Consider the following 16,261-nt stretch of genomic DNA (forward strand, 5'->3'; position numbering starts at 1 on the left):
CCTTGGGAGCCTGGCCTCTTATGCAATGGGTGAATAGCTCCCCACTTATCTCACCCCTCTTCTTTGCTGGGGCCCCAAAGCCCACATGAGGTTGTCCGTTAAACTGCTCTGCACTGTGCCCCAGGCAAGGCCGCAGCTGGCCGTTCTGGGCTGGCCCAGCCACAAAAGCTGGCTTCAGTTAACCTCCCGTCTTTCATTCCCCAGCCTGTTCCTTCCTCCTTTCTGATCTCACAGGTTTAGGTTTGGGGTTTATCTAACGCGGTGCCCCTGATTATGTTAAGTTTCATGTTCCTGAGTTCTGTTTTACTTTTCTCCATCAACATAATCCCATCTGCTTCATTTTTTTTTTTCAAAAATTTCGGAAGATTTCTGGCTCACTAAGTCCCCCCAGCCCTTTTTTCTAGTGCGGCTTGAATGTTATTTAACAAAGCTCTGCAAGCACATAGTTGTTAACATTACCTAATTTACAAGGTTTGTTGAGAAAAATAGTAGTCCCCAAACTTCTATTCCCCATTTCCTCTTTCCCAGAGCCGTTTTCCTCCATATCTCCAAATTGTAGACTTGTATTGCTACCTTTTGACTGTTCATTTGGGGGCGTTGTCTAGGGGCCTCCCATCATGGAAGATGAGAATTTAGTTCTGTTTTCTCCCCCTTCTGCACCACGGACATGCACTCTACCCCTACCCAACTCCCTCCAATATATGAAGTGAAAGTTGCTCAGTTTTGTCCAACTCTCTGCGACCCCATGGACTATACAGTCCATGGAGTGCTCGCTTTGGCAGCACATATACTATACACTCCATGGAATTCTCTAAGCCAAAATATCGGGGTAGGTAGCATTTCCCTTCTCCAGGGGACCTTCTCAATCCAGGGATCAAATCCAGGTCTCCCAAATTGTAGGTGGATTCTTTACCAGCTGAGCCACAAGGGAAGCCCCCCTCCAATATGATTATATATAATTTTGGCTAAGTCCATATTTAGCATTTACATTATGACACCTATATTTGCTCTTCAGAGCTGAGTTGAATTGTGTAATGAACAATGATTGCCTTTTCTACTAAACTTAGTTTTTCCTACTATTAATAACTCTTGACTTTTTCATTAGGAGTTTTCCATTTACTTAGAAGTAATCCAATCCCAAACTCTTTCCAGTTTTCTAAATCTCTTCCCTAAACATCACACAGACATCCTATCATCTTCATCTTTTTGATGAAATCACTCCGTGACCTGCTACCCTTTGAACCAGTTTTCCATTCCTCATGCTCTGCTTCCGCCCTGCCATCTCCATCATCTTGACCTGGGGATTCCTTTAACCAGTCCTGCATGTTAGGTTCTGGTTTCTTATACCCCACATTCTCTTCTTTCTTAGTTTGCTTCTTCATTCTGGTGGGGGCACCCTCTAGGAGCTTCCTGATGCAGGGAAAGGGTATAGGAGAAAAGAATTTTGAGATTTTACTTCCTGAAACTGTTTATTTTACCTTCCTTTGATAGTTTGTTGGATCTTTTCTTTCTTTTTTTTTTTTTTTTCCAATCTTTCACCTCTCTTTAATCTTTTGCCTCTTTTGCCTCATGGACTCTTTTTCCTTTTTTAAATTTTATGTATTTACTTTTTTTTGGCTGTGTTGGGTCCTTGTTCCTGAGAAGGCTTTTCTCTAGTTGCGGCACACGGGGGCTACGCAGTGTGTGGGCTTCTCACTGCAGTAGCTTCTCTTGTTGCAGAGCGCCGGCTCTAGAGAGCATGGACTTCAGTAGTTGCAGCACATGGACTCAGTAATTGCAGTTCCTGGGGTCCAGAGTGTGGCCTCGATAGTTGTGGTACAGGGGCTTAGTTGCCCCATAGCATGTGGGATCTTCCCAGACCAGGGATCCAACCTGGGTCTTCTGCATTGGCAGGTGGATTCTTTACCACTGAACCACCAGGGAAGCCCCTGGTTGGATTTCTTCTATTTTCAATATTACAAAGTGCAGGAAAACATTTGATGTGATAAAAAGAGACAGGAGTTATGTGGATAAATCAGCTAATGTTTTCCTGAATGTATCCATCCCAACTTCAAATTCAAAGCATCAGCGATTTCTGCTTCTCTTCAAAATGTCTTGAAAACCCACGAGCCTTTATTTCCACATAGGTGAATTTTTACACTTCTGTTTCTTTTCTATTTTCCAACAGGGATCCATTTGTGATGACTACATGGTGACCCTTTGCTGTCCTCTGTGTTCTCTTTGCCAAATCAAGAGAGACATCAACAGAAGGAGAGCCAATCGCACTTTCTAAAAAAAGAATCAATGGTAAGTCCCAGAATCTGTGAATGTTTAGAAATGTAATTAAGGGCTTTGTAAACAAAGTATTATTTTGAACAATAATTCAATAATAGCAGTTCTTTAAGTCTTTCAAATGTTATCTTAATAGAAAGATAGATTTTGATTTCTTCTTATGAAGAAGATAGCTGTACTGGTTTGTTCAAGCTACTATAACAAAATGGCCTGAACAGGTTAAACATCAGGAACTTATGTCTCACAGACTTCTGGATGGTGGGAAGTCCAAGATCAAGGTATGAGCCAGTTCAGTTTCTTGGAGAGGGTGCTCTTCTTAGCTTGCAGTTGGCTACCTTTTTGTTGTGTCTTCAAAGACTAGAGAGAGAAAGTGTTTTGGTCTTTCCTCTTATGAGGATAGTAATCTCATCATGGGGACCTCACCTTCATGATCTCATCTAAACCTTATTAACTCCCAAAGGCTCCATCTCCTAATACCATCACATTGGGGGTTGGGGTTTCAATATCCCAGTTTGGGGAGCGGTACACAAACATTCAGTTCATAACTCTATATTTTGAAACTGTATTTTTATAAATAAAGGGATGGCTTTTCTAGACTTCTCAGAATTCTAGTGGTCTATTAATGAAACACCACTTGCAAAAGCATGTATATATATATATATATATATATATATATATATATATATATATAAAATACAAGAGTGTGGTGAGATACAAAAGTAGTGAATACATGCTCCCTCCTAATACAAACAAACTGACAAAAGAAACTGGTAAATAATTACGAAGTAGTACAGCAAGTGAAAATTATGTTACATAAATTTGGATTGATTGTGGCATAAAGCATATCAATACTTGAAGTGAGGTTAAACAGAAAAGTCTTATTGGAGATGGTAGACTTTGAAAGAGATGGAATACTATATAGAATATTTGGAAATGTTATGTAGAATGTCATCATCTGAAATTCAATCAAGTTATTTTTCAACTCTTTCTTCCAAGATTCTCAGAATTAGCTATCAAGGATGTAGTAAAGTAGAAATCAACATGATTTTGATGATCTTCTATAGAACATATCTTGAGTATGGGAAGAAAACATTAATTTTCCCATTCTTTGCAAAAATTCCACTTCCTTTCTCAAGTGAATGAGAACTCTGTATAGTTTAACAAACATAACTCTTGGAAGGTACATTTTTAAATATTCATGTGTGTAGCACATAATGTCTCAAGTACCTAGTACCGTGTGGGACACTGTTAGGATTTGGGGGAACAAAAGGAAATAAGTTGGTCCTCTTGTCCTCTTGTCCTTTGAGACTTTATACTCCAAAAAACAGCATTAATAAAACGTAAACTTTGACCAATGCCTTTAGACAAAGTGCTATTTTATGCTCAGAGGTAGAAAAGATGATATTCTGTGAGACGTACAAGTGAAAGTTTCTTGAAAGAAGTGGTTTTTGATTCTGAAGAGGAAGTGAGCATCAGGGTCGCAAGAGGAAATATGTGGCACCCAAGCTGTGGGAAGAGAAGGATTTAATGAAACCACCTGCAGGGTGGGCGGGAGGAGACAGGAGATGGGAGCCGTGACCAGCCCCGGGCCTCTGGAGGAGGGGAGGGGGCAGTGACTAGAATCCCAAAGGAGAAAGCTGTATGATGGCTGCCCTGAGCGGGCCTGAGCAGCCCAGGGCAGCCCCGCAGGAAGCAGTCACCGGGGAAGGCGCCCTGACCTCACGTTCTGACGTCCTTCTGGGCTTCCCATTGGCTGAACCCACCAGGAAGGCAGAGACAAGGATGGTGTTGCTAGGGTACACAGGTCAGCTTCCCAGGGCACAGCGCGGGGTGGACAAGGGTAGAAATAGATCAGATGGGACCAACAGAAGATTTCTGACTGAAGATGGGAATTTAATGAATAGAAATGGGTGTTGCCTCTCAACAGCAGCATGAATGAAACTATGTGCTGTGCTATGCTAGGGCGTTCTGTCATGTTTGATTCTTTGCGACCCTACAGACCGTAGCCCACCGGGCTCCTCTGTCCATGGGATTCCCCGGGCAAGAATACTGGAGTGGGCTGCCATGCTCTCCTCCAGGGGAGCTTCCCAACCCAGGGATCGAACCTACGTCTCCTATGGCTACTGCACTGCAGATGGATGCTTTCCGGTTGAGCCTCCAGGGAGGCCCAATGAAACTACAGAGGCAAAAAGAGGAAAAAACATATTTATGAGTTTAGGTTCCTCTTGGCAGGAACACATAAGGGGGAAAATAATGAGAAATGAAATGTTTTACTACAGTGTCATGAATACTAGGCTAATGATCTGGGCTTTTTTTTGGTAAGCACTGGGGAGTTATTTTGGGGTTTCCCATGTGGCCCTAGTGGTAAAGAATCTGCCCACCAAAGCAGGAGACATAAGAGACACAGGTCCAGTCCCTGAGTCAGGAAGATCCCGTGGAGGAGGGCATGGCAACCCACTCCAATATTCTTGCCTGGGGAATACCATGACAGAGGAGCCTTGTGGGCTACGGTCCATAGGGTCACAAAGAGTCAGACACGACTAAAGCAACTTAGCATTCAGGCAGGGGAATTATTTTAGGTTGTAAGTAAAGGAGTAACATATGTAGAGTTATGTTTTAGAAAAATTAACCTGGTAATGGTATGTACACAGACTGGACAGGGTAAGGTCAGAAGCAGAGGTGGCCTTACATCATTTCAACACTGTTTAAATAAACACATGAGACAATTTGGATAAAATATTAAGAGCTATCCACACATACATAAATCCTGGCATCTGAGCTTTTTTTTTTTTTTTTTTTAACTTCAAGGAAACTATCTCTCTGAATTTTTAAGCTGGTTTGATGTAAAATATCTTGGTGGTCCTGACTCTTGCTCATCAGCTTGGACCCTACGTTATTCATTGACAATAAAACTTTACATATCCAAATATCTGTAATGGGAGAATCAAAAGATAAAGATTAAAGAATAATGTGATTTATGTTAAAAACAGACTGAGGCAAAGAGGTATAAGAACCAACTAAAAAGGGAAAATAGACAGATTTCCCAGAAGTACAGAATTTTACATAATTAATGAAGGTATGCCTCCTGTAAGGAAAGAAAGCATTATTTCCCACTTCTTAAGTATGGTTTGCATAGCGACTTTCAAAGTGTACAGTATGAAAAGGGGAAGGGGAGGCGGGAATAACCTTGGAAGACTAACCAGGTGGAAAAACCAGACAAAATTACTTTAGCTAGTTATCATCATCAGTGGTGTCCTGTTGATAGCATGTACCCCTAAAATGATGTGATGAAACTGGTGCTTTACCTCTGTGGTCTTCCTCTCGACACCCCACAACTCCAGTCTAACCATCAGAAAAACATCAGACAAAAACCCTGAGGCCCATTCTGCAAAATACAAAAATTAAGGCAGATTCTCCTCAAAACTGTCAAGGTCATCAGAAACGAGAAATGTGCAGTCACAGTTTAGAGGAGCTTAAGGAAACAATGAGTAGAGGTAATATGCTATCTGAATGGGATCTTGGAACAGCACAGGGACATTATGTAAAAACTGGGCAATCTGAATAAAGGACAGTCTTTGATCAATAATCTATCAACATTGGTTCATTAGTTGTGATACACCTACCATAGTAAGATGCTAGCCAGTAGGGAAACTGGTGCAGTTATATGGGAACTCTCTTTGCAACTTTTCTATAAATCTAAAATGATTCTAAAATTAAATCTTTATTAAAAATTAAAAAGCAGATTGAGAAAATTTAACCTTATTTTTTTTGTGTCCCTCGTAGGTGAAGAGCTCCTTTCTCCCCCTGTCTTCTGTGGTCGCTCTCCTGACCCAGTGAAGAGCTCAACACCTCTTCAGCTTTTCCACTTTCTGCAATTGAAATATAATTGATATTTTTAATCACAGTCAGTGGGGTTTAAAAAAAACTGAACTTTTATTTCAAAGGAGTGTTATCCCTTAGTTTTGCCAAATGGTCCAGCGTAGTTTCTCCTTGCTATTAAGTTTTCCAGCTTATAAATTCTGTATTACATTTTAAAATATAATCAAATAAAAGATTTTACAAGCATGATTCTTTACAGTTCTTTGCTCTCAATAAAATGTCTTCCTGTCATCAGTCAATTCCAAGGGCCAATATCATAATTTTGTTCTTATAGTTTGTTTTCCTAACAGGAGATTTTGGTCCACAGCAATTCAGCTCTCTTTCATCTAAGAAGTTTAAGAGAGAGAGAAAAAGACTACAGACAACTATTCTAAGTCAGTGGTCCCCAACCGTTTTGAACCAGGGACCGGTTCCATGGAAGACAATTTTGCCATGAATGGGGGCTGGGGGTAGGGGTGGGGTGGGGTGGGGCCGGGGGAGGAGGGAGAGGGAAGGATGGTTTCTGGATGATTCAAGCACATTACATTTATTATGCACTTTGTTTCTATTATTATTACATCAGCTCCACCTCAGATCACCAGGCATTACATTCCAGAGGTTGGGGACCCCTGTTCTAAGACACTTACAGTACATTTAACCAACGCTTTCCCTCCTTTTCGTGTTATTTACAAGCATTATTAATGCTGACAAAGCAACAATGCACTAGGTTCTGCTTCCCAACTGCATACTTGATGGTTTCATTGTTGTGTTATTGATTTTCTCTTTTGCATATGAGGTATCAAAGCAAGTAATAAAAATTCAATTGTCAAATTCAATATGATTCCATTTTGGTTAAATACTGATAGATAAACGTGTGAAGCAATCATTTCTTTTTTTCACATTTCTTGTCCTGTTTATCCTCTGCAACATTTTGCCCTGCTGAAAATCTCACTTCCTAATTTCCTTTCTTTCTCCCCCTACACTCCTGAGTCCATTTCATTTGTTGGGGTGGAGGGTGGGGGAAGGCAACCTTTAGACCAGTAGAAATATCTATTATAAGTAAAAATAACTATTAGTAGAAATATCTACTGTAAGTAGGTATTTCACTATAAGTATATTGTGAAATTTCAGTGAGAAAAAATGTAAAACCACCTGGAACTTAATAGGCACTCAAACTTGAGTCCTTTGCCCCCTTTTTTCACTTGCCTTATAGATGTAGGTGTTTTGCCAAGTTCTATCCTGGGTCCACTCCTTTCACACCTCATAGTCTTCTTACTGCCGCTGCTAAGTCGCTTCAGTCGTGTCCGGCTCTGTGTGACCCCATGGACCGCAGCCCACCAGGCTCCTCCGTCCCTGGGATTCTCCAGGCAAGAACACTGGAGTGGGTTGCCATTTCCTTCTCCAATGCATGAGAGTGAAAAGTGAAAGTGAAGTCGCTCAGTCGTATCCGACTCTTAGTGACCCATGGACTGCAGCCTACCAGGTTCCTCTGTCCATGGGAGTTTCCAGGCAAGAGTAATGGAGTGGGGTGCCGTTGGCTTCTCCGCATAGTCTTCTTGCTGCTGCTGCTAAGTCGCTTCAGTCGTGTCCGGCTCTGTGCGACCCCATAGACGGCAGCCCACCAGGCTCTGCCGCCCCTAGGATTCTCCAGACAAGAACACTGGAGTGGGTTGCCATTTCCTTTTTAGAATCATCTATTCTCATAGCTTCAAATGCCTCCTATATACCAAGGAGGACTGTATTTCTAGTTTCTTCTGTACTATTGATCTTCAGAATGTCTCTTCCACTGCCTACAAAACAAGTGCTTCTTGGTTTTCCCCTACCCATTCTCTATCCAACAGGTCAAACGATTTCACTACCCAGGTTTTCAAGGTAATAAATCTAGATACCGTTGAAACCTGAATTGTCTCATCACACCCTTCTCCCTTCTCCTCACATCTACTCAGACACCAACTTCTGTCACTTAAACTCCACTTGATAACCCTAGTGGATGATCTGTTTTATTTGTTCCTATATCTACAGTGCCTAGAAAAATGCCTGACATCTAGTAGATACACACGCAAATCGCTTTGGCCACCTAATACCAAGAACTGACTCACTGGAAAAGGCCCTGATGCTGGGAAAGATTGAGGGCAGGAGGAGAAGGGACAACAGAGAATGAGATGGTTGGATGGCATCACCGACTCAATGGACATGAGTTTGAGTAGCCTCCGGGAATTGGTGATGGACAGGGAAGCCTGGCGTGCTGCAGTCCATGGGGTCGCAGAGTCAGACACGACTGAGCGACTGAACTGAAGAGATCAATTATTGAATGAATTACTCTGTCCTCTCCTCTTTGTCTCCACTGCCAAGAATGTAGTCCAAGCCCACATTACGTCTTTTGAGATTCATGTTTATAGCTCCTGAGTTAGTTTCTCAGCTCTAGTAACTCCAGCTCCCATTGCTTTCTCCCCAGTCCATCCTTGTACACTGCTTGCCTTGAGAAAATTGTAAACATCCTAAAAAAAATTTCCCTGATCCTTCACGATGTAACCTCAGTCTACCTCTTTAGCCTATTCTCCCACCATGTTTTCACTCTCCAAATTTCCTGTTTTCCCTACTTCAAACACACATACTTATTTCAAATTTCCAATTCCAAATGCTCATTGCTTATATATAAGCAATTGACCTTTAAAACATATCTATCCGGTTGTGCTGGGTCTTAGTTGCGGCACACAGGATCTATCACTGCACTGTGTGGGCTTCTCTAGTTGTGGCACCGAGCTCAGTAGTTGCAGCGTGTAGGCTTAGTTGCCCCACGACACACGGGATCTTAGTTCCTGGACCAGGAATCAAACCTGCAACCCCGCATTGGAAGGCAGATTCGTAACCACTGGACCACCAGGGAAGTCCTGAAATCTACTGACTTTTGTATATTAATCTCATATCCTGCAACTTGGCTATGACTGCTTATTAGTTGCAAGAATTTTTTCTTCTGGTTCCTTGAGATTTTCTACATAGATAATCATGTCAACTGTGAACAGAGATAGTTTTATTTCTTCCTTCCCAGTTGAGTTCAGTTCAGTTGTTCAGTTGTGTCCGACTCTTGCGACCCCATGGACTGCAGCACGCCAAGCTTTTCTGTCTATCACCAACTCCCAGAGCTTGCTCAAACTCATGTCCATCGAGTTGGTGATGCCATCCAACCATCTCATCCTCTGTCGTCCCCTTCTCCTCCTGCCTTCAATCTTTCCCAGCATCAGGGTCTTTTCCAAGGAGTCACTTCTATGCATCAGGTGGTCAAAGTATTGGAGTTTCAGCTTCAGCATCAGTCCTTCCAATGAATATTCAGGACTCATTTCCTTTAGGATCAACTGGTTTGATCTCCTTGCAGTCCAAGGGACTCTCAAGAGTTTTCTCCAACACCACAGTTCAAAAGCATTAATTTTTTGGCACTTTCTTTATGGTCCAAATCTCACATCCATACATGACTACTGGAAAAACCATAGCTTTGACTATATGGACATTTGTCAGCAAAGTAACGTCTCCATTTTTTAATATGCTCTCTGGGTTGGTCATAGCTTTCCTTGCAAGGAGCAAACGTCTTTAATTTCATGGCTGCAGTCACCATCTGCAGCCAATCTGTATTTAAAGGTTAACTTTCTTTTCTGGTCTTACGGCATCACCCAGGACTATAATGCAATGTTCAATAAGAGTGGTGAGGGAATTCCCTGGTAGTCCAGTAGTTAGGACTCTGCCTTCAGTGCCAAGGGTGCAGGTTCAATAACTGGTGAGGGATTCCACAAGCCCCCAGGCACAGCCAAAAATATAGGAGTGGTGAGAGTGGACAGCTTTGCCTTATTCCTGATCTTAGGGGAAAGAATCTAGCAATCTAGTTTCTCATCATTATGAAGTTAGCTATGGGGTTTTTGTACATATTCTTTATTAAATTGAGGAAATTCCTCTGTATTTCTAGCTTGTTGAAATTTTTTATCATGAATAGGTGTTGGGTTTTATAAAAATGCTTTTTCTCTATTTATTGGTATGACCAAAGAACTTTTCTTCCACAGCTTATAGATGTGATGAGCTACATTAATTGATTTTTTAATGTTGAACCAATTTATACACCTGGAATAAATCCCACTTGGTCACGGCATATAATTTTTTATGTGTTGCTGGATTTGACTCGCTAATGTTTTGTTAAGAATTTTTGCATCTATGTTCATGATAGATACAGAACTGCAGTTTTCCTTTCTTGTAATATCTTTATCTGGCTTTGGTGGAAGGATGATGCTTGCCTTAAAAAAAAATGAATGAAGAAGTGTTCTCTATGCTTCTATTTTCTGAGATTGTAGAGAATTGGTGTGATTTCTTCCTTAAATGTTTGATAAAATTCACTAGTGAACTCATCGGGGCCCAGTGCTTTCTGTTATAGAAGGTTATTAATCATTGATTTAAAAAATTTAATAGTTATAGGCCTATTCAGACTGTTTTTTGTGAGAATTTGGTAGATTATATCTCTCATAGAATTAGTCCATATCATCTAAGTTATCAAATTTGTCAGCATAGAGCTATTTATAATATTTCCTTCATTATTCCTCTAATCTTCATAGGATCTGTAGTGATGACCCCCTTTATTTCTGATATTAGTAATTTGTGTCTTCTCCTTATCTGGCTAGAGTCAACCATTTTATTCATTTTTTCAGAGAAAAGGGCTTTGATTTCATTGATTTTCTCTTATTAACTTCCCGTTTTCAAGTTTCACTGATTTACACTCTACTCTGATTTTTATTATTTCATCCCTTCTGCTTACTTTGGATTTTAATTTTCTTTTTTTCTGGTTTCCTCTTGTGGAAGCTTAAATTATTGATTTTAGATCTTTCTTCTTTCCTAACACATGCACTGCATCCCACAAATTTTGATAAGTTGTATTTTCATTTAGCTCAAAATATTTTCAAATTCTTCTTGAGATTTCTTCTTTAATCTGCATGTTATTTAGAAGTACGTTGTTTAATCTCCAAGTTTTGAGGAAATTTCCAGCTACTTTTCTGTTATTTCCAGTTTCATTTCATTGTGGTCAGAGAGCACACATTTTATGATTTCTATTCTTTTTAACTTGTTGAGGTGTGTTTTATGACCCAGGATACGGTCTGCTCTGGGGAATGTTCTCTGTGAGCTTGAGTGTTCTGTTGTTAGATGTGGTTTAGAAATATCAGATTAGATCCAGTTGATTGATGGTGCTGTTGAGTTCAACTACGTACTTAGTAATTTTCTACCTGCTCAATCTGTCCACTGCTGACAGAATGGTGCTGAAGTTTTCAAGTATAGTGGACTCATCTATATCTCCTTGCAGTTCTATCAGTTTTTGCCTCACATTTTTTGTTGTTAATGCTCTGGTTTTAATTAAAAATATTGTGATTCCATTTTCTCCATCCTTTCTTAGTGTATCAATTATATGTATTTCTAAAATTTTATAGTTTTGAAATTTCAATCTGATTACACTACACATCTGTCTTTGACATGTTGTCTACTTTTCCCATGAGAGCCCTTAGCAAATTAAACATCACTGCTTTAAACTTCTGAGAATTTCAACGTCTCTGCCATGTCTGAGTCTGATTATGCTTGATTTGTGTCTTCTAATTATGTTGTTTTTTTTCTTGCTTTTTATCATCCTTTGTAATTTTTTGTTTGGAGGCCAGACATGATGTATCAGGAAACATGAACTGAGGCGATCAGGCTTCTAGTATAAGGTTTTATGTTAATCTGGATAGGAGCTAGGCAGCACTTTACATTTTCTATAGCTGTTAAGTTTAATCAAGGTGGAGGCTTGATTCCTCTTATTTTTCTTGTCTTCTTCTCTGTTGTGTTTTTCCCCCTAGGAATTCTCTTAAAGAGCCTGACTTGGAACTCTTAGTCATAATTCACAGATACTACACTGGAATTTTGTCATGGTGGAAGGGTGTGGAGAACATTCAATTATCTTGTTATCTCTGTCCTTTCTTTAGCCTAGGTCCCTGGGCTGTGACCTTTAGAAATATTTCTTAGACTGTATCTCTTCTCCCATGACACAAGGCCAAAAAAAAAATTGTTTAGTTGCTAAGTCATGTCACAAGTAGGCTAACAGGGACTGAAATTATCCAGCGGGCTTTTCCCCAGATCAGATAAGGCCTTGGTAGAGTAATTTCCTTCAGAGGGTAGGCCTTTGTCATGGAAAATGATCTGGAAGTATTTCAAAATAGTTGCTTTCTCCTCCCCTGGGATCCCTCATCTTAATCATGATAACTTCCTGGAGTGCCAGGGGGTTTTAACTGTCCTGCCAATCCAAACTTATTGCTATTGTTTAGCTGCTAAGTCATGTCCAACTCTTTTGCAACCCCATGGGCTGCAGCCCACCAGACTCCTCTGTCCATGGGATTTCCCAGGCAAGAATATTGGAGTAGATTGCCATTTCCCTCTCCAGGGGATCTTTCCAAAGCAGGGATCAAACCCACATCTCCTGCATTGCAGGCATTCTTTACCACTGAGCCACCACAGAAGCCCTAATCCATGGTTCAGTCAGTTCAGTTCAGTTCAGTCACTCAGTTGTGTCTGACTCTTTGCGACCCCATGAATCGTAGCACGCCAGGCCTCCCTGTCTATCACCAACTCCCGGAGTCTACTCAAACCCATGTTTGTCGAGTCGGTGATGCCATCCACCCATCTCATCCTCTGTTGTCCCCTTCTCCTCCTGCCCCCAATCCCTCCCAGCATCACGGTCTTTTCCAATGAGTCAGCTCTTCGCATCAGGTGGCCAAAGTACTAGAGTTTCAGCTTCAGCATCAGTCCTTCCAGTGAACACCCAGGACTGATCTCCTTTAGTATGGACTGGTTGGATCTCCTTGCAATCCAGGGGAATCTCAAGAGTCTTCTCCAACACCACAGTTCAAAAGCATCAATTTTTCGGCACTCAGCTTTCTTCACAGTCCAACTCTCACATCCATACATGACCATGGGAAAAACCATAGTCTTGACCAGACGGACCTTTGTTGGCAAAGTAATGTCTCTGCTTTATAATATGCTATCTAGGTTGGTCATAACTTTCCTTCCAAGGAAAAAGTCCATAGTTAGCCTCCAGTAATTTGTCAAAGTTACCATCTCACTATTTACCAGTTGCTGGCCCAAGCTGGTCTGCTCCTGGTAAGCTGACCTCTACTGTGACTCTGTTTATTTCTCCAGTTTGGGGAGTGGTGGTGTGCCCTGTGACCTCAATTCTCTCGTGGATCTAAGAAAAGGAATGGATTTTTTTCCACCTGTTAAACCTTTTCTTGCTGTGAGGATGGAGTGACTACTTGAGCTCCTTACATGTTTGAGTTGAAACGGGTAGTTGCCTACAAACTCTTTTTTGAAAGTCCTTCCCCATTTTCTCTATGAAGGGAGGCCAGAATGATTCTGAGGAGTCTTTGCTGATCTTTCTTTAAATAAAAAATTCCCCACTGTGTGCTCTCAGACTTGGTATAGGTATTTCACGTGCTGACTCTTGGCTCTGTGAATGTGAATACCTAGGGAAGAGGCTTTTTGGTTTATCTTCTCACTTCTTGCATAAGGGACAAATAATTGTCTGCTTTTAAGTGAAATGGAAAAGGAACAAAACACTATTCACTAATTAAAAACAAACTACTACTTTTATTTGGCTCACTTCTCCATTTATTAGAATAACCACATGTGGAGAGGCACAATGCGCTTAAGTTTTACATGACTACAAAGTTATCACAAATCCCAAACTTCTTAGCCACAGTTATTTCACTTACTTTGTTTAAAGAAAAAGCTTTCAAAACATCTGAGTTAGCTTGATACACAGAGACCCTGAATAAATGGGAACTACGTACTTTTAAATGCTTGTACTTCCTGCTCTAATAATGTCTTCTTTAAATAGAATCCAGCATAAAAGGGATTGAAATATGTAAGGTCATGATGCAAATGTTTCTGAGAGAGTGAAATGAATCCGTACAACATGGAAACAGATGTAGTGTGCACAGATGGTCTGCAAGGAGTCACTGCGCCATCTGGGCCTCCATGGCTTGTGCTGTCCATTCTGGTGCTGTCTGACTGATTTTCTCCAACAGGTTATTCACCTGGAAACAGAGTGACTGGATCTGTTTGTCCCATGTTGGCAGGGCTTCTCGTGCTAAAGAAAAAAGGAATAATGTACAAAGCTGAAGTTACTCCTTTGCAACCATAGTGAACGTGAGTTAGAAGACAAAATACAGAAATACTGATTTTTAAAAGTTTACTTCAAAACTCTTGGCTGCTAAAATTAAGCTAATTATGCAACAGTTAAGAAAAGTACTCTAATCACTGGTACAGAGTATAAAACAAAACAAAGGTACACAAAATAAAACCAACCAAACAACCTCAACCACAACAATAAGGCGACTTCACCGAAGTCAAAGCACTGAAGTGCTTTTGTCACTCAGTTTATACCTTCATAAGATCCCTGGAGAAGGGACAGGCTACCCACTCCAGTATTCTGGCCTGGGAGAATTCCATGGACTGCATAGTCTTGTGGGGTCACAAAGAGTCCAAGCAGGACTGAGCGACTTTCACTTTCTTTCACTTTATACCTTCATAAGACACTGCCACCTGCTGGGGAAAGTAAGTCTATTTATCTACTCCACACTGTCTCTACTGGACTGTAAAGAATATTTTAATATTTAAACTCCAAACAAAAAACCTCACGATCTAGCAGGCTTTTCTCTACACCAGCAATCTGCAGTTAGAAATGAAAAACTATGGGGCAAGTTCCACCCAAAATAGCATCAACATTTACAAATTTGGGCACAGAATTAATGAAGGGAAAAAAAACTATAAAATCTTAATAAAGGACATAAAATAACTTGAGTAGATACAAATCACATTTCCAGCTGGAAAGATGTAATATCTTAAAAATATCAGTCATTTTCTATTAAAACATAAATTTAAAGAAATTTCCAAGACAATCCCCCCTTCTCTGTTTTGCTTCCTCAACAAGATAAAATTACTAAAGTTAATATGGAAAAACTGATGTTTGAGAATAGCCAAAATAATTTTGAAAATTAAAAACAAGCAAGATTATAGTATATCTACACAACTAAGTATTATTCAGCCTTAAAAAGGAATGAAAAAAGTTCTGACTACATGTTATAACATGAGTGAAACTTGAAAACACTACATTAAGTGAAAGAAGCCGAAAGGTCACATATTGTACGGTTTCATTCATATCAAATATCCAGAACAGGTAAATCCACAGAGACAACAGAAATTAGTTGCCAGGGGCTGGAGAGAGAGAGGTATGAGGACTAAGTTCTTAAGCAGCATGGGGCTTCCATTTGAGAAGATAAAAATGTTCTGGAATCAGGCAGAGGTGGTGGTTGTACAACACTGTAAACATACTAAATGATACGGAATGATTAATCCCACATATGTGCATCTCAACTCAGTTAAAAAATAGTAGTGGAGGGACAGGGTCTGCTTTATCAACAGTAGAATCTATGATAAATTTATTACCTAATATTGTTACAGATCCATGGAACTGAAAAGAGTACAAAAAGAGATCCAAATTAATTTGTGAAACCTGTGTGCGTGCTGAGTCACTTCAGTTGTGTCTGACTCTTTGCAACCCTGTGGACTGCAGCCCACCAGGCTCCTCTGCCCAAGGGATTCTCCAGGCAATGATACTGGAGTGGGTTGCCGTGCCCTACTTCACGGGATCTTCCCGACCCAGGGACCAAATCCACGTCTCTCACATTTCCTGCATTGGCAGTTGGCTTCTTTAAAACTAGCACCATTTAAAACCTAATACACTCCAAAGATCAGAAAGGATGTTTTATTTCATAAATGATATACACATAATTGGCAATCTATCTTTAAAAAAAAAAACAGCTAGACCACGACTGAAAATTATATGCAAAAATGAACTACAGATTGAATTTGTAAATATAAAACAATAAAGAAAATATTAAATAAAATTTAAATATTAATTTAACCCCAAAGTGAAGGAGACTTTCTTAATTAATACAGAAAACACAAAAGTCATAAAATTAAAAATGGACATATTTGGCTGCAAAAAAAGCTTTTAAATGTGTCTGGGGTTAGGGTTTATGGTACACATTGCCTAATAGAAACACAACTGATAGAA

The 16,261-nt window shown here is 40.2% G+C and overlaps 2 protein-coding genes across 3 annotated transcripts in view; one reads left to right on the forward strand and one right to left on the reverse strand.

Moving 5' to 3' along the window:
• Nucleotides 1–6,339, forward strand: part of LOC133058745 (placenta-specific gene 8 protein) — a 31,155-nt gene extending 24,816 nt beyond the window's left edge. Inside the window, exons 4-5 of the mRNA XM_061145650.1 lie at nucleotides 2,168–2,286; nucleotides 6,055–6,339. Coding sequence (XP_061001633.1) covers nucleotides 2,168–2,272 — 105 coding nt within the window. The 3' untranslated portion in view covers nucleotides 2,273–2,286; nucleotides 6,055–6,339. The remainder of the gene's footprint in view (nucleotides 1–2,167; nucleotides 2,287–6,054) is intronic.
• A 7,411-nt stretch (nucleotides 6,340–13,750) lies between these two features.
• The window catches only part of COPS4 (COP9 signalosome subunit 4), a 39,008-nt gene continuing 36,497 nt past the window's right edge, over nucleotides 13,751–16,261 (reverse strand). Inside the window, exon 10 of one of the 2 annotated variants that reach the window (XM_061145651.1) lies at nucleotides 13,751–14,272. In XM_061145651.1, the coding sequence (XP_061001634.1) occupies nucleotides 14,139–14,272 (134 nt within the window). In that variant the 3' untranslated portion in view covers nucleotides 13,751–14,138. The remainder of the gene's footprint in view (nucleotides 14,273–16,261) is intronic. The other variant, XM_061145652.1, reaches the window with a different exon arrangement.

This window comes from Dama dama, chromosome 6 (genome assembly GCF_033118175.1).
Source record: "Dama dama isolate Ldn47 chromosome 6, ASM3311817v1, whole genome shotgun sequence".
Lineage (NCBI taxonomy): Eukaryota > Metazoa > Chordata > Mammalia > Artiodactyla > Cervidae > Dama > Dama dama.